Genomic DNA, 27,848 nt, shown 5'->3' on the forward strand with positions numbered 1-27,848 from the left:
TATAAAACCGTAAGTGGGTCAGGATCAAGCAAAGAAGAATCATGAGGTTCCTCTTGCTTATGGGAGTCATCTGTGCCACACTTGCTATGGCTCCTGTCCACTTTGACAGGTAAATTTCAATCCCTATGCTCCAGTCTCCGAGTGAAAAAAAAAAAAGAATTAAGGAATATGGCTCTAAAATTCACGGAGGTTTTGTTTCTTTGGTTTCTGTTCTTTATCTACTTGAAGGGAGAAGGTATTCCGTGTGAAGCTCCAGGATGAAAAACAAGCAGGTGTCTTGAAGGACTTGACCCAAACCATTGAGGTAAACCCTTCAGAGGGTCTTCTCTCTGTCTTTTCTATTCTCTAAGGGACATTCCTTTTATTTTGTCTTCTGTGCCCATGGGCTATGAAAGGTTGAGCAACCGGGGAGGGGGATGGCAGGAACCATTGGAATAGCTCAGCCAGGAGCCAGCCCCTCGCTGAGTTTTATTTCCATGATTCACTACTTTTCCTTCTGACTTTACAAGCAACAGCTCCTAAGAAAATCTGTAAAACAAGGGGCTTTCTCAGCACCTTTCTCATTGCCCCTTACTCTCCTGTCTGTGCTCTGAATCCTCCCCCATCCCCAACATCCACTCCAATTTCTTCTGGTGACTTCTGTTCAAGTACAATCTGATGACAGTAAAGAACTGGCTGATGTTAGCTTGTCAACAGGGAGGACACCTTCAAAAGAGATTCTAAAATGTAAAGCAGTATCTTAAAATCCAACAGAAAAGAGAGCATTTCTCTCTCATGGGTTAAGCCCCTCCTAGTGCACAAGTCAGCTTCCCCCAGCCACCTTGCTCTTGTTTCATATTTACCATCAGATTTACAGTGTAAATCCCTGAATACGGAACCTGACATAAAAAGCTAGTAACTGAAACCTCCAGCATCACGCATCAGATTTAAAGCCAGAACCCACCCTGTCTTTCATTCAAGCCACACTTTTCTTCAGCAAACCAGTCAAAGGTTCTGCCTAGTCTAATTCCTATGTATTCTTCAACCCACACGATCCTCACCTCTGTGCTACTCTGGCCTGCCTCAGATGGGAGCAATTTCAGTGTCTCTTCTCTAGAACACCGGTGTCCAGCATTTCTGTTCTGCCTTCCCCAAAGTCCACGTGTTCACAGCAGTCTTTAAACTTGACAACTGTGCCTCCACATTTGCAATCGTCCACGAGGGCAGCATGTTCTTCAGAGCCAGATGTAAGGCTTCTATAGTGGCTTTGTAGCCTTAAGCAAGTTACAGAAGTCCACAGGCCATCCTCTAGGACATGTAGCTGATTGTCACCTGCTCTCCAGACATAGGAGCATCACTAAGTAGGCACAGCAATAGATATCACAGCCTTCTGTGACAGAAAAATTATAAAAATATTTGGGGGTGGTTAGTATGACCAGAGTCCTCCATGGTTTTCCATAAGGCTACCTTCTTTAGACCACAGCCCCTCTTCTCTGTTTCCTGACCCTGGAGATCCACAGACATCACAACTTCACTCACCTTATATCCTTTTTCTTCACAAGGAATGTTATTTTCTAATTATTTATCTCACTAAATCTTCCTGTTTCTACAAGACAGATCAGTCAATATCTCCTGCAGGAAATTGCCTTGTTCTTTCTGTTAGGATATTCTGTTCCTCCCTCTGCCGTTAACTCACATGATGGAAATACTTACACACAGCTTAGCCTGGCACACAAAACATCCTCTTATAACTTCCCTGTGGCATGCCTATATGCTTGCTACTTAATAAATGTTCACAACAGAACTTTGAGCATGAAACTCTTCCTCCACATTTTTTGCTATAATACAGACAAAGTTGTTGTGATTTCTGGCTTATGTACTAGCCCCTGATATGTTCAACTTACCCTATGATGTTTCAAAATAAACAAATGTGTTGGTTGGTCAATAAAAACCACATGTTGTCCCATAGTGGACTGCCCAAAACCTAAAGTGAAATGTAACTAAGAGATATCCACAGTGACTTGGAACATATCTCAATCTTGGTGTAATGGCAGAGACTGAACAGCTCCTTCACATCTCCCAGGCGGAGTGTGATGGTGGAGACAGGACATCATCTTCACATCTCTCAGACTGGAAATGTGTGCTTCACTGGGTTTCAAAACCGACTGCGATTTTAAAGAAACTTAAAAGTTGGAACCTTCTCAAACTGTTTTAATCTCTGTGCTGTTCTTGTAAGTTCATATATTAAAATTGCTGAAATTTCCAGCTATAGAAAAGAGGCACATAGAAATGAGGACATTAGCTCATGATATCTCAGGACATTTATCCACCTCACTACACCTAGAGTACCCATCAGGGAAGTCTATTAACCACATTTTTTTTAATTAAAGCACATTGAAAATAACCAGTTTGATCAAGGACATATTACTAAAATAGTAAAATTAAAAAATGAGATTAATAAATTGTACCTTCTTGTCAGAAACAAACTTTACCAGAATTCTAGAATTCACAGAGAAATTCAGGGAAGGAGCCAGATAATTGTAAAATCTGGATTACTGACAACTGTGGCCAAATCAATTATTAAATAATCATGTACACACCCATTAAAGCACGATTCATCAAGAGTTGTCTCTTCTAATTGCTCTGATCAATGCGTTGTCCTAAAATGTTAGTTAGTACAAATGATTTCTTCCCTACTGCTTTATATTCAAAAGTTCTTAACTACTAACATTGGTGAAAAAAAGATTCTCATTAGCTTATTAGTTACACAGAACCCTACATCCATTTATGGTGCACAATGTATGGCCAGTGTGGGTATAGTATCTATATGTGCTATATAGTGCTTCCTCTCCTGTGTGGAGGGAATGTATAGATACCCATATAAAAAAACAGAAACCAAAAGAAATGAACAAATGTCTTTATCACTCTGCCTTATTCCTCTGAGACGGGATTTCTCACTGAACCCAGCAACCAGCAAGCTTAAGAATCCTCATGTTTTTATACCCCAAATTTCTAAAGGTATAGGTATACACAGCCACACTCAGCATTTTATATGTGTGTGTGTGTATGTGTGTGTGTGTGTGTGTGTGTGTGTTTAGTAAACAAACAAGCCACAGTTAACAATAGTCTTGTCTTGTAGCTTGACTTCTGGTATCCAGATGCTATCCATGATATCGCTGTTAATATGACGGTGGATTTCCGAGTTAGTGAGAAGGACTCTCAGACTATCCAGTCTACCTTGGAACAACATAAAATCCATTATGAGTAAGTCCTGAGCACATATCCATCTATGTTTCATAGAGTTTGAATAACCTTAAATTCTTTAGGATTTTTTTAAAAGTCTTTGAGGTATCATAATTTTATACACACTGAATTTCCATCATTTTCAACCCTGTCTCCATCCTTCAACTCTTCCTGTGTCCTTCCATACACACCCTCTGGAATTCATGGCTTCATCTTCTATAATCATTATTGATACACACACAAGCACGCCATTACGGAGTCCACTTAGTGTTGCTTGTATGTACGTGTGTGTGGATGACCACATGGGACTATATAACATATCACAGGCTTCATCCCTGAAGAAGACTGATAATTGCTTCTTCAGCAGTTTTCTGCTTCTTGTAAATCTTCACCTCGTGGTAGATCTTGTGAAATTTGTCCCAACTGTGTTGACATGATGATTGGTGTGGTTATTATGCAGATATTGTATAGGCAACTATATTGTTGGGACTTCATGAATTTTATGACAAACCTGTTGTGTCTAGAAGATATGGTTTTGCATTGGGCATCTGGGTCCTCCAAATCTTACAGTCCTTCTTCTTTCTCTTTCAAGGTGCTCCCCACGCCTTAGGTAGAAAATATATATCCTAGATGGTCAAACTAAAGCAAAAGGCCCACAGTCACTTATTCTCTGCAATTGTGGGCAGCCATGAACTATTCTAAGTTTCCATCTCTTGCAAAATGAAGCTTCTTTAGTGAGAGGTGAAAGGTAAATCTATCTATGGGTTTATGGATAGCATGTGGGCTTAATGTACAGTAAGAAGCTATATTGGTTTAGGGAAATGGCAATAATAGGTGGTCCTCTAGGGCAGTGGTTCTCAACCTATTGTGGCTCCTTTGGCAAGCCTCTATTTACAAAAATATTTATACTATGATTCATAACAGTAGCAAAGTTACAGTTATAAAGAAGCAACAAAAAATAATTTTATGATTTGGGTCATCATAACATGAGGACTACACTAAAGGATCATAGCATTAGGAAGGTTGGGAATCACTAACCTAAGGTTTAGGACCTCTCCAGCCATGGGTCTACAGTACCAGACATGAATTCACTCCTACTAAATGGGCTTTAAATCCAACTAAACAGCTGTTGTTTACCCTCAAAATACAAGTGCAACTGGCTAGGAATGGTGGCACATGCCTTTAATCCCAGCACTCTGGGGTCAGAAGCAGGAAGATCTCTATGAGTTCAAGGACAATCTGGTCTACATAGAAATTTCCAGGACATTCAGGACCACATAGAGACAGACTACTGTCAAAACCCTGCTGAGAGAGAGAGAGAGAGAGAGAGAGAGAGAGAGAGAGAGAGAGAGAGAGAGGAGAAGGACAGGGAGAAAGAGAGGTAGGGAGGGAGGGAGAGAGCGACAGGGGGAGATAGAGAAGGAGGGAGGGGAGGAAGGGAGGGAAAGAAGAGAAAGGAAAGTAAAAGGAAAGGAAAGGAAGGGAAAGGAAAGAGAAGGGAAGGGAAGGGAAGGGAAGGGAAGGGAAGGGAAGGAAAGGGAAGGAAAGGAAAGGAAAGGAAAGGAAAGGAAAGGAAAGGAAAGGAAAGGAAAGGAAAGGAAAGGAAAGGAAAGGAAAGGAAGGAAGAGAGAGAAAGGAAAGAAGAAAGAAAGAAAGAAAGAAAGAAAGAAAGAAAGAAAGAAAGAAAGAAAGAAAGAAAGAAAGAAAGAAAGAAAAGAAGAAAGAAAAAAAGAAAGAAGGAAGAAAGGAAAGAGAGAGAAAGAAAGAAAGAAAGAAAGGAAGAAAGAAAGAAAGAAAGAAAGAAAGAAAGAAAGAAAGGAAGGAAGGAAGGAAGGAAGAAAGGAAGAAAGAAAGAAAGAAAGAAAGAAAGAAAGAAAGAAAGAAAGAAAGAAAGAAAGAAAGAAAGAAAGAAAGAAAGAAAGAAAGAAAAAGTGGCTATGATAATCACTATTCTACCACTGGGGATATCTTGCCTTGCCAGATGGTCATTGTTACAACCAGGTAGGATTGTTGAATGTCTCTCTCCTGTGGCAGCCTTCACAACACCTCCTGATCCTGTAAAAGGATTATCTCAGGGAGAATGTTTACACATCAGCTTCATCTCAATTGCTCTAAGTCCTGTGTCTGAAAGTATTGTGTCTTCATTAATACACTCTTACCTTCAGGTACTAGGAAGCAACCAAAGGCAACGGCAATAGCTTATGTTGGTTTTTTTTTTTTTTTTTGGTGGGGGGGGGGGGTGCCTTGAACCCCCTGACCAACAGCTCTGGGGATTTTGCTAGTCTGTGGCTTCTTGCAGGGGACCATTATCACCTCATGCATCAGAACTCCACTAGCTCCATATTAACTGTGGGTGTGTTCAAGTAAGTTTATAAAACAATGTGTTTTCCTGAAACTTTTTCAAATACCCTTGGTGTTATTTATCTGTCCTTTCTCCTTCTATCCTCCCTCCTCAGATAAGTGCTTTTCCCTACTTATTCCCTTTTCCCTTTCTACTTTCCTGACTTCTGCAATTATTCTAGGTTATGTACTCACATCTAAGAGTTGGGACTCAGTATCACAAATAGAAGAGAGCATATGGTACTTGACATTTATCTTCCTGGGTCTGGGTTACCTCATTCAGTAAAATATTTTCCAGTTCCATCCACACAAAGGAACTATTTTTAAATTGAGCCTGCTAAATACTAAAGTGCTATCTGTACAAGATAGAATTCGCAGTTTCTTTCAGGCTATTGGAGTACGTTTGTAGAGCCGATAGGGTTATTGACAGCTCACACTGTGTTTTATATTTGTTCTAATCTGCTCCATAAGCAGAGAGTTCATGGTGAGCCAGCAGGACAGCCTAAGCAGGGCACATCAATACCACTGATTGGTAGTCAGCCCAGGGTACATGAGCTATGGGTAGTGGCCAGCACTGTGTGTGTGTGTGTGTGTGTGTTCATGCACACATATCAGAAAAAGAGAAAGAATATAATCAATAAATAAATCATATCAGAAGAGAGAATTTTAAATAAGTTCTCCTTATTTAAACTTTTTGTTTTGTTTAATTTAATTTTATTTGAGTTATTGACATCTATGATGTTGTATTGCATAGTGAAGTAGACTGTGACTCACTACAATTTAATTAAATTAATGATATTGTATAAACATGCTATTGTTTGAAATGCATTAATTATTAAAGTATGAAAACATTCTTATTCCTAGTTTTTAAAATAAAAAATACTATTGTAATAATTATTGATCACCATTTTGGTTTTTTTGTTTTTGTTATTGCTTCAAGAAGGCTATTATAGAAAGAAAGAAATGTAAGCATTTAAGCCTTTTGAATAATATGCTTGTATATGCTTTTCTACATTTTAATAAATATAGCCATTAAAAATAGATACAGGTACTTTGCAGAATTCTCAGATTTTCAGTGCCAAGATGGAAGGAACCCCTAGGCCATTCTGGCTGCCATATTATACTACATTTAGCTGGCATTTTGATCTTTTCATCTGAAAGAACTGGCTCCCCCCACCCCTCTAAATAATGCTGAGCACTGGGTCTCTAGACCTGTGGGACACCATACAAACATCATGGCTGTGAGAGAAATGATGCTCATGAGGCAAGAAAGAAATCCAGTTCAACAAGATTTAGTTAGCTGGTCTGGGTACAAACATCTAGAGTCGGACCCCGAGCAGTTTATTTTTGATATACTTTAAGCATAGTTCAACTTTGGAAAAAAGTTTCCTTGTGACAATTATTACAATAAAGTATAAGACATGACTGTATCAAAACTCCTTTGCAATGTACCTGTGATGTCTTCCATGAAAATACATTCTATTGACTGACAGTGTTCAGATTAAGGATCTAGGAAATAAGGGTCTGGAAGCACAATAGTAAATTATTTTGCAAAGCACATGGGACCTCTTTCATAAGAATTGGTTCTATTGACTGAGAAACAATGCTCAGCAGTCGGGGGATTTGGATGAGGGCTGGCTCTACAGTAGCAAAAGATCACTGCATTGTAAACTACAACCAATCCCAGCTTTCTCTGGGCAGAAAACAAGTGTAAATCCCTTCTGTTAAACAGAAAATGCTGTGAGTTTAGCATTCATGGTTTCTCTAGTGCTATGTGTGAGCACAAAAATCGCATGCCCTCTACAGAGATTCACTCTATCATAACCAAGCCTCTCACTTGTGAATGACGTGTGAATGAGATCCTCACAAGTGCCACTTCATCTCAGATAGTTTCTTGTTTCCTGTACCAAGAAGCAAAATGTAAAACTATTTATTAAAATTAGACTTATCTATCTATGACAGGGTTTCTAGAAAGTGTCTCAATTTAGCTATAGGCATGGGAAAGTCATGCAATTAAATACCTCCCTCAGAAATGTAAATATAGAAGGTGATCTGTAATGATAAAAACCACACAAAATACTGTATTCAAGGATATAATTTATTTTCACGTGAATCATGTGCATTATTTGGTGTTAATAATAGAAGAGAATTCTAGAACAAAAAATGTCTACTTATGTTCAAGACACCAGGCCAACCAAAACATGGAAGATAGCTTGATAAGATAATTCACATAGACACTCTTTATTAAACAGTGCACACACACACCATTATTCAGTTTGAGGGGTCTATGCTTGATATCTTTTAATTTTCAGCAAATTCAGTTACTAAAACAGATTTGATTTTAAGTAGCATTCATGTCTAGTTCCTTTTCATTTATACTTTTACAAGATCATAAAAGGCCAAATCTAAAAGGCAACTAATGAATGTTTACTAACAAGCCCAAAGAGACTGACAAATGGGTGTTGAAAACGCACATACTAGACTGGGTATCAGGTGCACACACCGTATTCCAACTCAGCTCTTTTTTTTTTTTTTTTGGCTTCAAATGCATTTTTAATGAACAGGTTCTCACAAATAGTGGCACAATTGAATATTTATTTAATTATGCACTTGCCATTAGTAAATGATGTCTGGGACATACCTCCATGCTGGCATATTTCTCAACAAATGAAGTAAATTGCCAATACTCCCCTCAGTTCACTGCTTCTCTGTAAAATTCAAACCCTATGCAAGTAGGAGCAGACTACAGTTCTTGGGCTAAACAGAAGACATTTAATAGCAGAGAATTGGAAACTCCAAAGGAAAAAAACACAACCCACCATGCGACCAGTCTAAAAGAAACTGAGCATTTCAAGTTTGAGAGTTCTGTCTCCAACTCAGCTCTTAAAAGTCTAAGTGCTTTTAGGACTCTGTCACATTGAGATAGTCTCCAGCATGGTCTTTTCCTTAATCAAAAGTTAGAAAATTAGAAAATAAAGTTAGTCAGAAAAAATAATTTATAAACCAGATGTTAATACAATAAAACACAAATGGTACAATAGAATAAAATGATAATAAGAACTACCCAGGATTGCATGGAAGTATACAAACTGACACAGTAGCATACATTCAACACTCAAGTCAATGGTTGATTACCTAAGGTTCATCCACATACAAATTCATGCTCCATATCCACCCTGCTGAATAATTCTCTCAATCGGGTAAAGCTCATGATTTATTCTGCGTGCTATTTCATTCATTTCTCTTCCTGTTCTGCAGACACTCCTACATATTATTTGCTCAAGCGAATAACAGGCTTGTGAGCTTGGCTGTAAGTACTGACAATGTATTAATCACGGTAAAAGCAAAACTAAGCTAAACTGAAACAAACAAACAGAAACAGAAGAATGTGGTATGTGTGAAGGGGAAAATATTCTGAAGCAAAGCTGCCTGCACTCAGTTTCATCCTAATCAGGTGTCTGACACTATTTAAAATGGCGGCAATAAAGGGAGCTGCTTCACATGATTTCCATGAGGACAGACTGGTTCTGTATGGCTGGTTCCTTCTATTAGCCCAGGAGAAAAGGCCATTTATATGCATAGATATATAAGCTCACACACACACATACATTCAGTTCAACAGAGAACTGAAGGTTCCTATCAGATATTCTCCCTCCCTCTAGAGAACAAGTCTGTGCCATAATGTTTGTTTTCAATATATGATATGCCACAAACATTAAGGAATCTGTGTCAGCAAATCTAGAGTTTAATGCGCATGGTAACCCAATTAAGAAGTCGCCAAATTCAATTGTGCAAAAAAACCTAAAAACATATTTTCAAAACACCTCTGCAATAACATGAGCACCAAGAGAGCCGAGACCAGTTGTACAAAACACCCTAACAATGATGACATCTCTTTCTCACATACACACACATGCACACAGACACATACACATGCATACACATATGTGCACACATATGTGCACACACATGCATACATGCACACATGCACACTCATGCTCATACCAGTGAAACACTGTCCCATACTGCTCTCCTCTTTCTTTGATACTCTCTAAAAGCAACCTTAAAATTGAAAGTCCATCTGGCCCCTTCTTGGAACCAAGTGGGGGCTCACTGACTTTGAAAAGCAAACTTCCATAGGGAAAGGGAGACTGGAAAACCTTACAAAAATTTCTGAAGACCAAAAAGACTATGAACCACTGACCATGTACAGAGGTCCCCTAAAAATGAAGGCACAGATGTGCAATGGTTCTAACAATGCCAACAGAGTCACACATAGTAGATTAAAAATTCCAACTCAAGTGATTTAGATTATGGCAATTTTGAAATCGATTTAAAGTCCTCCATAACCCTGTATATAAGAAGTGATAATAGTAGACAACCTCTGTTGCTGATAATGTTAACAAGATATAAGCACAGTACTTGATAAAAAATAAAGACTTGATAAGTATCACCTGTATATATTATTAAATCCACAGTGATAGATCATTACTTATCATTTTTTCTACATTTATAATTAGAATGTTTTTCAAAAAAAGTAGATAAATCTAAGAAATAATATTTGAGAGAAAGCAATTTGATTCCTTCTACTAAACCTGGTTTCTAGCTAGTAGAAGGGCTCACAAAAATGACATGTGCCCCTAGGTCTTAAGTCCCAGTCTTAGGCTTAACTTGTCCATATCAATAGTCTGGTATCCTCATGCCTTTGTGGAGAGATTGTATTTCCACTTGCATAGTTTTCTTTTTTGCTGTTGTTATCATGAAAGCAAATCGACTGGTGTTAAGTCTAAAAATTCTCTTTGCGATAAGGATTTGTGACTGGCGAATACTGCCTTGAATTGTGAACTGGACTCTGGCGGCACAAAAATGCTCTTTTTGTTGATTATTCCACTTCTGTTAATACAGGTGGAGCAAATGCTATGTTCTCTTTAGGGGTTGAAGTAATTAATTATATCTGTGGCACCTCCTCAAAGCATGATTTCACACCTCCTCAGGCTTCCTGGGAGTTTTAGCGCAGCATGCCCCACGGAATTCCAATATTGCTCTTACACTTTTGCATTCTCAGGAGTCCAAATTTCATAAGAAAAAAGGCTAAATACACAGTGAGTTAAATAAGATGTAAATAATAATTCTGTCAGTGCTGCTAATACAAATGCACACCATGTTTGGTCCTATGTGCTAAATTAATTCTAATTAGTATACAACATTTATGTTCTGCCTCAGAGCCAGATCCATAAGCCAAGTTAGAAGAAGAAACTAAGTAGAGAACCTCTACACTGTTTCAGCTCCTCATAAGGAACGGTGTGTGTAGGGGGTCTGGATCATTGAGTCACATGACTACAGAAAATCATATATAGGCAAAGGATATTAACTCTGTACAGTGGTTATCAACTGTGAAACTCACCTTCACTGTTCTGAGGTTTACTGGATAACTAAGGAATGTTGAGGATATCTCACCACCGATTCATAAAACGTCTTCAAAATCATGGGTGATATATTTGGTCCCATTACAAAAGGGAGAAAAATGAAGGTCAGAAAAAGTATTTAAGCCACTCAAAGTCACATTTAGCATCAAGAGCAGAACAAGGACCCAAAATCAAAAGCATATGAACTTAAGCTGCTGCTATCTTATTAGCTCACTAAGTAAATAATCACAGATGATTAGTAAATGATTATAGAGCACGGTAAAGAACATAGAGCCACTTCCTGAATTCTGGGTTTGATGCTAACAAATGAAAAATGTCATCTCATCAGCAAAAACAGGACGCTGCTGTTTTATAGGTTTAACAGGAATTAATCCAGACATGAAGAACATTTCCAAATTTTTTCAATTTGTTCTTTTAAATATTGCTTGAAATGTTTATATCATCATGTACCATTCTGTGTCTCAGAATAGAATATATTAACTAGTTCAGTGTTAAGAAAACATTGTCATTTTAATCATGATTTTCATAGTGTGTTATAAGAGAGTGAAGTTCTCATAGACTGCAGTAGCTACCAAGATGTGTTAGACCATGCGGACCCACATCTAGGGCAATGTGCTCATTGTGTCCTGTTGTCAGATAGGTTGACCCAATGTGGTTTGTTTTTAAGCAACTCATTTCTCAGTAATTCACTCTATCTCTTAGGTTAAACATGGATTTTAAGATTGTACATAAAAGAAGCAAAACGGGATGCTTGTAAATCTCCCTCAGCTATAATACAGTATTTAATACACTCAGGGATGAGTAATAGACAGGAATGCAACTTTGCCGTAGTGAGCAATACTGTAAAGATCCTCTAAGTAGACCCTTTTATATCAACCCGAGTAGCATTCAGCATCATGCTTGCTGGTGAGAGATAGGTTTCTCTATCAAGAGGAGAATTTAAAAAAAAAGAATGCCCTCTTCCAGTTCTATTATTTTTCTGTTTTAATTAACCAACACAATAAAGCAAAGAAATAGTAATGGGCAAAGTAAAAAAGAAAGAAAGAAAGAAAGAAAGAAAGAAAGAAAGAAAGAAAGAAAGAAAGAAAGAAAGAAAGAAAGAAAGAAAACTCAGTTACTCAAAGAAAAAGTAAGTGCATTTGGATATATATCTGAATATGTAATTAATATTTAAAAATAAAATGCCAATAAAAATGTAAAGTCATTAAGATGACTTATATATTTCATATGCATAATAACCAATTTAAAAGTTTACTAGTGAAAATGCCACTTAAGATACCTGATGTGATAATCAAAATATATAAAATTCTACTGAAGTATCAAAACAACTTAGTCTGGTTCTAACAAAAAAATCTTCTCAAACTTATCCATAATTTAATATCGAGATTTCTATCAAGAAGCAACTTTTCTGATGATTTTATTTTATAAAATTATTCTAACAAAATACTTTTTGAAAATAAGAATAAGGAGGTACACTCTCACCATTAAATTTTATCATATGTCAGTACAGTTTTCTACTACATGAGTTTAAAAATAAGTTTGTGAACCTGGGTAGTAAATCAACAAATAAACAAAAATCACACTCAAATATTTGTGTGCACATTGAAAATCACACTTTTGAGACAAAGCTGAAGCATTTGGATCCTAATTCCCAGCTCTAAATATAAAGACAGGGCTAGCAATGGGAGTAGGCAGGTGAAGGAGTTCGCTGAGGACTCTGACTATCTGAGTTTCATCCCAGAAGTCCAAATGGGAGGAGAGAACTGACCCCTGTAAGTTGTGTTTGACCTACACAGGCACACAAGATAAATAAAACAACAAATAAATGTTAAAAGGTTACAAATTATAAATATATAATCTATCTAAGCAGTACTTTCCTCATTAGTTAAGTGGTAATAATATTGGCAGGATTAACAATGTATATGAAGCAGAAACTGGCCCATAGTAAACAAATTTAGGACAGAATAAAGGGGAAAAATGAAAAATAGGAGATTTGATGTGTTTGGGAGAAGTCTGGGATAGGGGTAAGAGCTGAAAATTAAACAGAGACAGTCCTAGGTAGCCAGTCATTCTCCTATCTGTGAGATCTTGAGATCGTGAGATGAAATCATGAGATGAGTTGACTTAAGAAGAGATGACAATTGAAAATGGAGGTATAAGTGTTTTGATGCCAACAGTGTCTCCCTCCTGATCACTTTTCCTGACTCTTTTCACCATCTCAAAACCACCCTAGCCAGTTCTACCTCTATCATTAGACAAGGTGTTTGAACACAATGTAGGTCAGGTTTTATCAGTACAATGAAGTTAAAATAGCTCTTGTGAAGACAAAGTGACTTAATGTACTTTAAAGCTTAGAAAAATACTTGGCTTGTGCTAAGTGCTAAGTCACTAGTTTTATTATCACTGTTGTTATTCAAAATTCATCCCAAGTTTCAAAAGCTAAAACATAATACAATTCTATTCTGTAGATCTGTGCATTGCTGTCTGTGATATAGATATGCATGTGTGTACTCTGGAGAGAGATAGGAACATTATAGAGATAAAAGTATGAGTCAAATGTATGATCTCAAATATGCTAGTATTTTATTGTAAAGGAAAAGGGCAATAGGTATAATTAATTTTATTTAACTAAATGCAGTCCCAAAAGCTATTATTTAATCACGTAACCAATATAAGATTTATTAATGAAATATTTTACATACAAACTTCAAAATTTCATAAACAATATATGTTTACCACAATCTTTACTTCTGGAGGAATCTGTTTAATGTTCTGGGTAGCAACATGAATAAAAGTTCAGCATAACTCAAATAGATGTGGTATCAGAAGTCATCCAATGACTTATCCAATGGAGATGCCCAGGGCAGAGAAATGAGGAACTGGACTTTATTTCAGATAAAGTAGAGGAAATGGCATTTTCCTGCAAAGGAAAGATAAAATGTCCTCTTATGATAAAATTTTCCCATGACAAGTATATTTTTATCATTCTTCTGTCAAACAGAATTCTGATACAAGACCTACAAGAAGAGATAGAGAAACAGTTTGATGTGAAAGATGAAATTGCAGGCAGGCACAGTTATGCAAAATACAACGATTGGAACAAGGTAGGCTATACAATATCTATTATCATCTTTTAAAATTACTTTCTTCCTTCGTTGTTATGCAATTTTCCTTTATTTTAATTCTTCAAATTTAATTTTGTTCTTAAGATTGTTTCTTGGACCGAAAAAATGGTAGAAAAACATCCTGAAATGGTTTCAAGGATTAAAATTGGATCTACTGTTGAAGATAATCCATTATATGTTCTCAAGGTAAAAATAATCAAAGAACCATTAATTCATTTGTTATTTCAAAACAAGGACATGAAAGTCACTTTGTAGCAGCTAGGCTAAATTTTTAGTAATTTTTAGGCTAAAGTTTTAAAACAATGATTTGGGGAATATTTAAACTCTGGGTATCAATTTAAGAATATAAGTATCAATAGTCTTCCATGCAATCAAAGCAGAAGCAAGTACCTGCTAGAGATTGCAAACCTATTTCACAGGATAGCTGTGTTACAACTCAGTTTACAGTGTGTTTGTCTACACACTCCTTGCAAGTCCATTGTAATGGAACGAAACTAATGAATGAAAGTCAAAAAAAGTTAACTATCACACATGTGTCACACCAGAGCACCAGATTATGTGCTGGAGCCCAGGGATTGTCATTGTCATTGTATACCCCACAATTCTGCTCCCTGAGCAGCTCATCAGTAATTGGGAAGGCATTCGCATCTTATGTCTCTATTCACATAGTGTCACCCAAGAAATTCTGAACTCCATTTAAAACAAAAGTCATTCCAACATCAGATAACCCAATCTACACACAGCACCAGGCCTCACTCCAGGCAAAACACCTCCAATTTACAGACTAGCTTTATAATCCATGTCTCAACACAGAACATTAACGTTGGAGTAAGAAAGACAATGTATTTATTGCTATTTTATTTTTGAGGGAATTGGATATTTTTTTGACATAGGTTTTAGTTTGCTACAGACTGACCTACAACTCAGGAGTGCTGGTATTCATGTGATGTCCTGTCCAAGAACAGGTTGTGGGTTTTAAATTTTTATTGTTTTTATTTAAGTGTGGGGGGAGGATAACACATATGGATGTCTAAGGACAACTTAAGGAGTCCGTTCTCTCCTTTTTACCAAGTGGATCCTAAAGTTAATCAGGCTTAGCAACAAGTGCCTTTATCAACTGAAACAAGATTATGTTTTGTGAAGATGTATTCTATTTATAAAGGATGTATTTGTATGTGTGTAGGTCTGCATAAGGATGTGTACTTGCAAGTACCCAAGGAGGCAAAAGGAGGAAATTGGTTGCCTTGAAGCTGGAGTTACAGGCAGCTGTGAGCTATTAGATGTGGACAGTGTGATTAGAACTCAGGTCCTCTGCAAGAGCACCAAGTACTTAAACTGCTGAGCTATCTCTCCAGCCCCACAGTGTTGTTTTTCTTTTGTTTGTTTGTTTGCTTGCTTGCTTGTTTTTAAAACCCTAAAAGCAGCTCTGAACCTTGGAAAATTTCTTGAAAAAGTATCCTGTAACAGAAGATAAACTATGAATAAACAGGATAGCTGCCACCATATTCCCTGGAGATAGTCTGCATAAGCATGGTTCAAAATAATTGTCTGAGAAAATTAACTATTGATCGACAATGGACTAACATTTGAGCTAGTACAAATTAATCCCGTGTTTCAATAGGTTGGGAAAAAGGATGGAGAAAGGAAGGCTATCTTTATGGACTGTGGCATTCACGCACGTGAATGGGTTTCCCCAGCTTTCTGTCAGTGGTTTGTCTATCAGGTAAGTGAACAAATCATAATCAACAGCTCTCCAACTGTCCCCAGTGCCTGACTGACTGACAACATCCATTTCTGAATGTGAAGTGCTCCCCTAGTCAGAGAAGTCTACATTTACCTCTTCCAGCACATACAAGACCTAAGTTCTTGCAGTTTGTGTAGAAATTATACCTTCCTTCAAACTTCATAAACTCCACCTGAGAGTTTCCATGAAAATAACTGACTTTTATCCTGAAGCTAAGTAGGTAAGAATTGAATACACTGTTGATATTGTAAAGTACAGACTTAATGTCACTTGATAAAGTCAGAAAATAAACACTTAAGTTTGCTTTACACATTTCATTGGTCATGCGTGACTTTGGGATGATCCTACTTAATTTCCTTTCAACTTAGAAATAACGTGTTTTATAAAAATAGATCTGGTTCATATGTTTCTGAATATCTATTGCTAATTTATTCTGACCCACCTATTTTTAACTTTCTCTACTCACTCTGTCACAATGCACTTTGAAATGGTTGTTGGGCCATGGATATGTTCACTAGGAGAGATGCTGCAGAGTATTGGCTTATAAGTTTGGTTATTTTGCCCCTCCAAACTAAAAGGCAAAAGCTCTTGTTTACTTTCAAAGGAGCATAAAACATATGGCTGCAAGAAATCTTTTGTATGCCTGAAACTACATCATTGTGACAGCTGGGGCAGGCAGAAGGACTAGATTGAGGCCATTCTGGACTATGTACAGAGTCCATTGCAATACTCTTCGCCTATTCTCTCTCTCTCTCTCTCTCTCTCTCTCTCTCTCTCTCTCTCTCTCTCTCTCTCTCTCTCACCAAACACACACATTTTGTTTATAATATAGGTGTTCCTGGGATGAAGTTTCCAAGAATGGAAAGAGGTTTTGTTTTGTTTTGTTTTGCTTTGCTTTGCTTTTGAGAATTTTGATAGCCAGAGAAAGCTTGAATAATTACTGTAATTTATGCCAGAAAATAGAAGAACTAACAGGTCAATCTCCAGATTTGTGACATGTAAAATTTTATCTTATGATTGTTGAAAGTTGAACCCAGAGTTTTGAGATTGCTCCAAGCCTTATACTACTGCCAGGAGTTTTTATTAATTTTCTGAGGTGAGCGAGATGGCTGAGTCACTAAGTGCTAGTGACCAAGCATTAGGACCTGAATTCAGCCCTCAGCATCTGTGCGAAAATTCTGGGCAGAGCACACACTTGTAATCCTAGCTCTGGCAAGGGGCTAGGGAGGGGCAGAGAGCCCTGGAGCCTGCTAGCAGCTGCTGTAGCCAAATTGTCAAGCTCTGGGGTCAGTAAGAATAGAGAAATTAAGGCAGTCACCTAAAGCTCCTGTCACCCTCTGGCCTTCACACTCAGGTGCACATAGGTACACCTGCACGCATGCACACATGTGAGTTCCTTTGGACAAAATTATGGAACAGCAGTAGAGAACATATTTAGTATGCACAAGAATTTGGGTTGAATGCACAGAAATATAGAGGTTGTCTTAATCAATCATCTCTGTAACTATTCATGAACCCTCTCCAATGCTCCTATCTCCCCGTGCTTACAGGCTATATCTATATTTATTTAAGGGCATGAGAGAATGAACTCCTCAAATACTTGGTGCTATTAATTTCCAATTGGCTCTGTTTCTTCTGTGGATCTGGTTAAACAGATTACATCTGGCTGCCTGATAATTTAATGAACCTTTAAATAATGTTCATTTCAGTTCATATTTCTGCATTTAATATGTGGGTTTATTTATCTATATGGGTCACTTATTTTGTGTACTTTAAGCAATGTTTACGATCATTTAACACTGATCATAACTCAACTCAAACAGTGGTAGCTATGGTTAATAGGGTCTGTTTTTCTCCATAGTAGCCTAACTTCCTATCCCCTCTAGGCAACCAAGAGTTATGGAAAAAATAAAATCATGACCAAACTTTTGGACCGGATAAATTTTTACGTACTGCCTGTATTCAATGTGGATGGATACATTTGGTCGTGGACACAGGTATGCTCTGTGTACAATTGCTGCACTGAAGTAATGTATCAGTCACTGGCTTTAATGTGCATTTACTATTGCTTATTAGGTTTAACATTTGGGTAACTACTTAATTTCCAGTTCAGAAAAAAAAATGTATTTTTCTATTTTCTAAAATAAACTTTTTATTTAATCTCTTAGAATTTTATGCAGTATATTTTCATCGTAATCAATTTCCTTTCCCAACTTCCCAGATCCACCCCCCACCACCTTCCTACTCATTCAACTTCATGTTTTCTCTCTCTTTAAAAAAGAAAAATAGAGTCCAGTTTGTGTCAGTCAACTACTGCTGAGCATGGGGCTTGTCCAGAGTGCTTGATACACTGCATCACTCCAGCAAAGAAAATTTACTCTTCCTTTCCCCTCAGCAATAAAATATCAGTAGCTCCTCAGTTTGGCACGGACTTCATGCCCACCTCCCTACCCCATGCTTACATTTTTGTCTGGCTTGAGCTAGTGCAGCTCCAGTGCATGATGTCATGTCACTGTGACCTCATGTGTATATGCCCCGTTGTGTCTAAAAAACACTCTTTCCTAGACCTCACTTACCACCTCTGGCTCTTCACAATCTTCCCTGTCCCTTTTCCTCATGCATCCCTCAGCCTTGAGGGAAAGATGATTACAAACATCCCACTTAGGGCCAAGTGCCCTCAGGCTGAGTGTGCTCATGTTCCTTATGTCCAGCCACTGATCAATTGTGATATTCTGATTGCACAAGTGGCATTAAAAGAATATGAGCATCTTGCGGCTTTTTGATGGATGCAATGGTCGTTTTCTAATGCAGAAAACTAATCAACCATTTTTCAACTTATTGAAAAAATCCACCAATGATAAAAAAATTAAGATTGAAACTATGTATCTGAAAATATTAGAAATTGTAGGAAGACAACATTCTTTGATAATAAAGGAGCTCAAGTTAACTACAGAGAAACTTGTAGACAGCTACAAAGAGAACTGAGACAGTAACAATGGAAACTGACAGACCATGTGTGTGCACTCTTTTGCCCCTTCTCACAGGATCGAATGTGGAGAAAAAACCGTTCCAAGAACCAAAATTCCACCTGCATTGGCACTGACCTCAACAGGAACTTTGATGTCTCATGGGACTGTGAGTTGCATATTTGGTGTCAAGAAATTGGCTTTGCATTTAGACCTTGAGTTTATATAAACCACCTACTTAACTCATCAGAACTAGAGGTCTCTTGAGTAAGTGATGATTTCCTTATCTGTTAAGTGGAAGATAATCATCACTAGCCTAGTAGGTTATGAAGGTTTTCTGTGGGAGGAAGTGGGGAGAAGATGTTATGTGTCTATCAAGTCACCTCTTACAGAACATTAAAAATAAATGTTCAAAAGTCAGGTTATCTGAGGTGACCTTGGGCCTCCTTCCTCTTCCTAATCTGATAGAAGTTGAAAAATACCAATTATTTGTATAAGTAGTAATTCTTCAGAAGCTTAACAAAGAAACATTTGGGACAGTAGACAGTGAAAATATTTAATAGGAATACTAATTGTCTATCTGCTACTTCAGATCATACTATCATTTCTATACAATGACAACTTTACATTAGAGATTTTTGGGGAGACCACACCTCTGCCCTGTCTTGGACATTTCTTCTTTGTCCAATATGGTTTTTAAAGGGACACCACATCTTTTAACTCTATTCTACCATAAGGAATGTTGAAATAGCAGTAATCAAGAGAATTCCCCTGAAAGAAACTGAAGAAACTCTGTCTCAAGACAGGTGATTTATACACGTTCTCTAACAGTCAAGGCTGGAGCTGAGTGGGAGCTGGCATGGATCTGACTCTAAGCCTTATGATGACTGTGATCTGTGTTTCTATGACCTAGAAAAGGAGGGCAAATTAGGCTACGAATTCCCCCTCAGACAGTCTGTGCACATACATGCACAAAGCCTCTAGAGACTGTGTAACAGGATATATCTGATGTTTTAAGCATCAAGTGAACCCCCATCAGAAGAGGCAGTGGAGGAGCTCATAAACAGCATATTCTGATCCCCTCCATGTTTCTTCTGTAGCTTCTCCAAACACCGGCAACCCATGCCACGTTGTCTACAGGGGACCTGCACCGGAGTCTGAGAAAGAGACAAAAGCTGTCACTAACTTCATTCGAAGCCATCTGAACTCAATCAAGGCTTATATCACCTTCCATTCCTACTCTCAGATGCTATTAATTCCTTATGGCTACACATTCAAACTGCCATCCAACCACCAGGACCTGGTATGTTAAAAAAAAAAAAAAAATCTGGCCGGGCAGTGGTGGTGCATGCCTGTAATCCCAGCACTCTGGGAGGCAGAGGCAGGCAGATTTCTGAGTTCGAGGCCAGCCTGGTCTACAGAGTGAGTTCCAGAACAGCCAGCGGTATACAGAGAAACCCTGTCTCAAAAAAACAAAATCCAAAAAAAATCTGTGGTGTGTACATTGACAACATGATCGACTTTCAGTTTCTCATATAGATAGTCAGACAGACAAACAGACAGATAGATCAACTTTGAGGTATGCTGAACTGAACCAGCTTCAGTTTGTTTCTTTGTTTCTTTTGAGAAAGGGTCTTACTACACACTTCAGGGTAACCTTGAACTCACTATGCGGACCCAGCCTCACATCACACTCACCATTGCTCTGTCTCAGCTTCACAAATTCTAGAATTACAGTTTGGCCACCACATCAAGACCCCACATTATAAATACTATAAAAAATAACCAGTGAAGTTTACTCTGTAGTTAAAATGATGATCTTTAGACTTTATTTGGATTGTTGTAAACACATATTTGAATGCAATTCTAAGAAACCTTCATAAGGTAGTTCTTTAACACTTTCTTTGGATCAGACTCTAAAACCCTGCAGAGCAAAAGCCTAATTGAACAGCAAAGACAGAAGCTAGTTCTAAGATCTGAATGCCAGATTTAAGGAGACCCAGGAGAATTTTCTCTATTAGTAAACTAGAAATAGTAATACTTTCACTAACCCAAAACACTATACATGTCACAGTGCTCTGTCAGTAAGAATGTGGTATCATTTCAAATCTATGATCCACTGAGCATTATCTTTCTTTCTGTGCAAACTGATTTGATCACATTAGCTTTAGGAAGAACTCTCTGAACATAGTTAACCTGCACACATAACTATCTTGAATTACCATAGAAGAAAAGATAGGCAGCACGCAAGGTCTGGCATCACACATTCTACAGTAGTCAACAGACACAGCATATTCAGTCACTGCTGTGACTTAGACACTTCCTAAAATCAACTTAGAGAAAAAGATGGGTAGTGGATTTTATCTTGACATCACTCACTTGTATTCATCACAGTCATACTTAATGATAGCTACATCCACATTTCAAGCAGCCATTAATTTCACCTATGTATATACATGAAGAAAATAAATTAATATTCTGTGACCATACTGTTGTTTATGATCCAATCTAGCTAAGAATCTGAACCATGAACTGATTAATTTATACAGATTCACCAAGGCAATTGCATACTATTAGAAAAGATGGTATGGATGAAATGCACACAGATATACAGAACAAGCCATTCTGAGTAAATTAAAAGTTTTACACTGTAGCTACATTAATTCATTTATATGTTAAATAAAATATATTTCTTATTTCTTTGTTTTTTGTTTTTTTGGGGGGGTTGGGTTTTTTTTTTAGTGTGTGTGTTTATTTCTGGGTCTTTAATTTTATTCTATTGATCAACCTGTCTCTTTCTATACCAATACCATGCAGTTTTTTTTTTATTTGATATATTTTTATTTACATTTCAAATGATTTCCCCTTTTCTGGCCCCCCACTCCCCAAAAGTCCCATAAGCCCTCTTCCCTCCCCCTGTTCTCCCACCCACCCCTTCCTACTTCCCTGTTCTGGTTTTGCCCTATAATGCTACACTGAGTCTTTCTAGAACAAAAGGCCACTCTTAATTATATACATTTACACATAGCAAGAGAAAAAACATTCATTTGGAGTACCAGTGTTAGAGGCTACATCTGTTACTGGTCATTCCAACAATTATTCTCCTACCACACACAAATGATTAAATGTGATAAAATGCCACCCCAGAAAAGAAACCCTAATATAACAGAACCATTTTAAAGACGGACAAGCCATGCTGGACATGTAGTTTAGTGGTCAAGTGTTTGGCTAACATACATTGTTTTGTGTTAGAACCTAAGATGTACACACATGCACATGTGTGTGTATATACACACAGAGATGTGCAGTTAATGGCGATTAAAATAAAAATGAATCAACTACCTTTCTTCTCTTAGCACAAGTAGAGAAAGTTCTGCCTCATAATATACCTATTACAGAGAAAGAGATGAAAGAAAAATATTTTGAAATAATCTAATATCTAAAACCAAAAAGAGTACAAAAGAAAGGACACATCAGGCTGGAAAGATGACTTTGAAATGCAGACCATTTGTTCTTGCAGGTAACTGAGGTCTTACTTACAGCACCCGCATGGTGGCTCACAACCATCTGTAATTTCATCTCCAGGGAGTCTGATACCCTCTTCTGACCACCATGGGCACCAGGCACCCATATGGTGCCAATGCATACATGTAGGCAAGACATTCAAACATTCATATACATAAATAAACAAATATTCAAACTTTTTTTAAAATAGAAAGGGTACAGAATGAATGAACACATTATAATTCTGTTTAACTGACTGATTGACCTTTGAAAATGTGCATTTATCTTATTTTGATCTTCAAGGACTAAGCAACCTGAAAAATCAATTTTTAACTCATAAAATATGTTGTATTCATATAGCATTCTGTAATCCCCTCCCCCTTTCCTCTCCAGATGAAGGTTTCAAGGATTGCCACTGATGTTCTCTCAACTAGATATGAAACCCGTTACATCTACGGCCCAATAGCATCCACAATTTGTAAGTATTTTCTGTCATTTATTGTGACTATTTCTGTAAATCTTAGGTAAATACTAAGGAAAAATAGCAAATTTGTAGTTTATAAACTCCAGCTTTTACAGGGGATTCTGTGTTAAATGTGAACAGAAAGGATAAAGCGTGCCTATCTCCTGAGAAAGAGCTGGGTTTGTTTTTTTTTAAACAAATTACAATTAACTTTTTTTAGAGATGTATTTATTTATTTTATTTATATGAGTATACTATTGCTGTCTTCAGACATACCAGAAGAGGGCATGAGATGCCATTCTAGATTGTTGTGAGCCACCATGTGGTTGCTGGGAATTGAACTCAGGACCTCTGGAAGAGCAGTCAGTGCTCTTAACCACTGAGCCATCTCTCCAGTCCTACATGAACTTTTTATAAGGCTATAAAATTAAGAAAAATTATTAAATCAATAGAAGTTTATAGCTTAATTCATCTATTTTCCTGTTCTCCAATATCCATGTTTCATATTCAGCAGAACCAACAAGAATTAGTTGGGGTAGAGGCAATATCTGGTTTCATCTATTCAACTTGAGTTGAATTTTTCTCTTCGTTGGCCATGTCTCCATTCTGGTAGTGTCTTCTTACTTATCTATGTGGGTGGTGTATTGCAGTCATTTTGGGCATGGACTCATATTTCTTATGGTTTTGATCTGTTCTTCCTGTTATAGGCAAATGAATCTGTGTGGTAGTATAGGAAAGGAGATGATAAGATGTGAGTTCTCTTCTTTTATTTATATCCTCACCACCATTTCTAATTCTTCAGTATTTTATAGACTTATTATTATTGACATTTTTACTTAGATTTTACTCAGATTGACTTTTTATCTCTTATTCTTTATACACTGAATCAGAAAAGTTTTTACAAGGTCAACTATTTGTTTAGACTTTAAGGCCAGAATGGCCTCTGTTATGACTACTCAACTGGGGCATTATAGTTCAAAAGCAGCCACAGATGACAAGTTAAAAATGAGCACGGCTATGCTCATATAAACCCTCAATGAAGCAGATATAATTTATCAAGTCTCAAGCTGTGTTCTAGACATTATCTGTAGTTGTTCATTGACTCACAAGCTGGTCACTGGGCTCAGCACTTGATTCTCATGATCAAAATTATTCCTCACAAAAAACACCCAAAACATGAGCAAGCATAACCTACCAGTTCCACTGAATGGCAAAGGAACAACAAAGTCAACATTATAACAAAACCAAAGTCCTCACTGCTGCGCATATTGCTTTCCTTATTGAGATTTTGTGACTATCCAAGATTTTCTATTTTCAAGAAATTAATAACACAAACATCATTGTATTTTTGCCAAAGACAAAACTCTGTGAATAATGATCATTGATGATCATTTCTTTATTATAGGAAGAGCTATAGTTATCAGAATGTCTCCATCAAACCCCTCCCCATCAGAACTCAGGGAACCCTGTGGAAACGGAGACTTAAACAGTGTAAAAGCCAGAGTATATGGAGGACTCAAGGAAACAGGTCCTTTAATTCAATAAAAGCAAAGCTCATATGAACTCACAGAGACTGGGGCACCCGGGGATTGGCACCAAGTCCTCTGTGTACATACTACGGCTCCCAGTTAGTGTTTTTTAGGCTTACTGAGTGTGTGAACTCTGAGTTTTGTGCCTTCTCTTGGGCCTTTTTCCACATTTGTCTTGTCCAACTCCAATGTTCCAATGTGTCAGTGTTCTAGTCTGTCTTATTTTGTTCTGTTTCATTTATTATTATCCCTTAGAAGCCTGGTTTTTGTTTTTGTTTTTTTTGTTGTTGTTGTTTTTTTTTTTTTTTTACTAAAAAGAGACAGAAAGGAAGTGGATATAAATAGGAAAGGAGGTGAATAGAAACTTGGAAAAGTAGAGGAAAAAACATAATCAGGATATTTTATGTGAGAAAAAAATCTGTTTTCAATAAAAAGAAAAAATTGAAGAGTTATAGTTCTAAGTAAGTATGTGTATAAGTTAGTCAGCCTCTCAGAGCTCCTAACACCACAGTGCAGAAGATGGAACAAGAGTAGAATTGATCCCTAGAGAGGAGAGGCCCTTGGTCCTGTGAAGGCTCGATGCCCCAGTATAGGGAAATGCCAGGACAGGGAAGTGGGAGTGGGTAGGTTGGTGATCAGAGGGAGGCAGGATGGATTAGGGGGTTTCTGGAGGGGAAACCAGGAAAGGGGAAAACATTTGAAAAGAAAATAAAGAAATATCCAATAAAAAAGTTAATCATAATAAAACCACTGAAGAAATAAAAAAAATGATCCCTATAAACTTGTATCCTAAGTTATCCAAAAATATTTATTTGACTATTTTCCATATGAAATAATGATTGTTTTAAAAAGGTAATCTCAGGTGCTGAAATAAAAGCAATAAGCAAAAGGGGAAACAGACAGAGGAAACAGAACTTAGTACCTGCAGATCATCCTTTCAATTATTGCTAAAGGAATCTTTCCAAATACAAAGAAAATAATAGCAAAAACAGCTGAGAGATGCAGAAAGGAAGAATAGTGGACTAAGAGTAGAGATAAAATAGGCATGTTGGTAAATAATAGAAATATATGTATACACTCACACATAATATAATTATAACTAGTCCTCATGATTGAATTAAAAATTATTATTCCATCAGACAGTCAATGTATATGAAGACTTGAGAAATAAAAAGGGTAAAAATTAGTCAAAATAAAGGAGAAATTTCTGTTAAATATCAGACAAAGTAAATATCAAAGCAAAACCAAAGAAACATTTGTAATGACAAGTGTAACAATCCACCAACGAGGAAATAATCCTAAGCATCACCTCCACCCATAATGTTGGTCAGCAACTGAACTCTGACATCCCCCATGTAGTCCCAATAGTACAGAAGCTTAGACGGGAGCAAGATGTGAGGCCAGTACAAGCTACATGGTAAGACCATGTCACAAACAGAAAAACAAAGAAACAAAAACAAAACCAAACACAAAATAAAACCACACAACCTAACCAACCGAATAAACCCCAAACCAATAGATTAACCTGGCCTCGGGGAGGACAGGCAAGTCAAGTTTTCAAATATAAGTTGTGGTTTCAGAATCTTGCAGTGTAAAGGCAAAACTAGAGTGAGAAGTCTTAGCAAGAGCACATGTAAACACCACAGGGAAGGCACACTGCTCGACAAGAGTTAAAAGGAGGAGTGATAGTGGGTGGGGTGCCTTCCCTGTGGTATTTATGTGTTCTAATCTTTAATTACCTTTTACCAAATAATGACATCTCTAACAAAGTTTTGCAAAAATTGATAAAAAGTTTGAATTAGAGTTTTAAATACATCCTTAAAATAGTTAGCTTTCTTGGCCTTATAACTATTTTTCTCTGACCACATAAACAAGTGTGAGAAAGAATGTGATCTTGCAGTTGGTGGGTGAAGTTTTCACTGGCCAGCAAAGTTTCTTCAGTCCTCCCTCTAAATTCCTCCAGCTAATCAATGTGAGCCCAGAAAATAAATTCAATCTAGTCCTGACCCACAAGAATACAATTCACATGACATGAAATCATAAGAAAAAATCTGAATGGAAGAAGGGCTCCCCTAGAGAAGACCAGGGGGATGGTGGATGACAAGAGAACAAGATGAATACGAAAAAGATATAAGGACAGATGTGCATTAAAATGCCACAATGTAGTAATTTTGTATGCTAATCTTAAAAAGTAATAAGAAGAAATTTTTTAAAAATTAAAGGAAGTACATATTTAAAATATATGGTGAATTATAAATGCATTCAGTACCATTTGCTCTATTTTGTCATTATTGCAATTAATTATACATATAATTATTTTTATTATTAATTTTACACATGTAATTTTAGGAGTGTGTGTGTGTGTGTGTGTGTGTGTGTGTGTGTGTGTGCATAAGCATGAATTTCTGTTTGAAGAGGCCAGAGGCCAACTTCTTTCATTATTATTCTAAACCCTTTCTTTTTCTTTTCTTTTTTTTTCTTTTTTCTTTTTTTTTTTTTTTTTTGAGACAAGTTCACTTATGGAACCTGAAACTCCAGTTGGCTAGACAGGATGACCAACAGGCCCTGAGCATCCTCTCAACACTGACATTACAGGCATGAGCCACCGTGTCTGGCTTTCTTATAGGTGCTGAGAATCCAAGCACCCATAAAACACTACTTGTTTGCACTGCCTGCACTGAGTCATCGTCCCATCGTCTACACCAGAAATTCTCATGGCTTATAAACCAAAATAGCCTCAGTACTCACCTCTAATAAAATGTTTACTGGTTCTGTTTTGCAGATAAGACATCAGGTTCTTCTTTAGACTGGGCTTATGACCTGGGCATCAAACACACATTTGCCTTTGAGCTTCGTGATAAAGGAAAATCTGGTTTCCTTCTTCCAGAATCCCAGATAAAGCCAACGTGTAAAGAAACCATGCTTTCTGTCAAATTTATTGCCAAGTATATCCTCAAGCATACTCCATAATGAATTCCCCTTGTTTTGAAATGTGCTAATCAATCCTTGGGTGGAGTCTTTCCCTGGAAAGACAACCTCTGCATCACCGGGATCCATCCTTCTCTTGCTCATGAAGTCCTGCGTTTTCTTCTTGTTTTTATTTACTCCCAACAGCCCCACAACAATAAAGCTTTAAGTAAATCCATTTAAATACCTTTCTTGCTTGTAAGTAAAATTTAAGCCTTGTAGAAAGTATATTTTGAATACTCTGAAATGATACGTAGTGAGCCTGGGAATGAAAAATGTATTCCTCCAGAATCTGATTGACTTCCTTCATGCCACATGATAAGAAACTAAAAAATAAGTTGTATCTGGATGCTTTACAAAGGTACCCTCTGTTTTTAATAAACTGTGCTCTCAGCATTTCTCAATTTGCCTTAATAGTCTATATCAATGGTTCTTCAGTCTGATGACAGGAAACAGTATTCTCAATTTTCAAATATGTAATTTGCCTTTCAAACATATATTGTCTGAGAGGTGTGAACATTGTTTATATCTTCAAAATAACAAAAAAGCAGTGGAGTAAATA

At 37.1% G+C, this 27,848-nt stretch overlaps 1 protein-coding gene across 1 annotated transcript; it reads left to right on the forward strand.

Moving 5' to 3' along the window:
* On the forward strand, positions 1–27,684 carry Cpa3 (carboxypeptidase A3). Its single transcript, XM_052180743.1, has 11 exons — positions 1–109; positions 229–304; positions 3,119–3,243; positions 13,990–14,092; positions 14,198–14,299; positions 15,735–15,836; positions 17,744–17,854; positions 18,902–18,992; positions 19,924–20,126; positions 22,721–22,805; positions 27,102–27,684. The coding sequence occupies exons 1-11, from the start codon at positions 42–44 to the stop codon at positions 27,287–27,289; spliced, it is 1,254 nt and encodes a 417-aa protein (XP_052036703.1). The 5' UTR covers positions 1–41; the 3' UTR covers positions 27,290–27,684.
* The last annotated feature ends 164 nt before the right edge of the window (positions 27,685–27,848 follow it).

The sequence above is a fragment of the Apodemus sylvaticus genome, chromosome 4 (assembly GCF_947179515.1).
Source record: "Apodemus sylvaticus chromosome 4, mApoSyl1.1, whole genome shotgun sequence".
Lineage (NCBI taxonomy): Eukaryota > Metazoa > Chordata > Mammalia > Rodentia > Muridae > Apodemus > Apodemus sylvaticus.

Excerpts from the sequence above, each read along its gene's own strand:
- Cpa3 (XM_052180743.1), top strand. The coding sequence starts at position 42 with ATGAGGTTCCTCTTGCTTATGGGAGTCATCTGTGCCACACTTGCTATG. Across the intron at positions 14,300-15,734 it reads ATCCATTATATGTTCTCAAG|GTTGGGAAAAAGGATGGAGA; the intron begins GTAAAAATAATC and ends GTGTTTCAATAG. Across the intron at positions 20,127-22,720 it reads CATCCAACCACCAGGACCTG|ATGAAGGTTTCAAGGATTGC; the intron begins GTATGTTAAAAA and ends TTTCCTCTCCAG.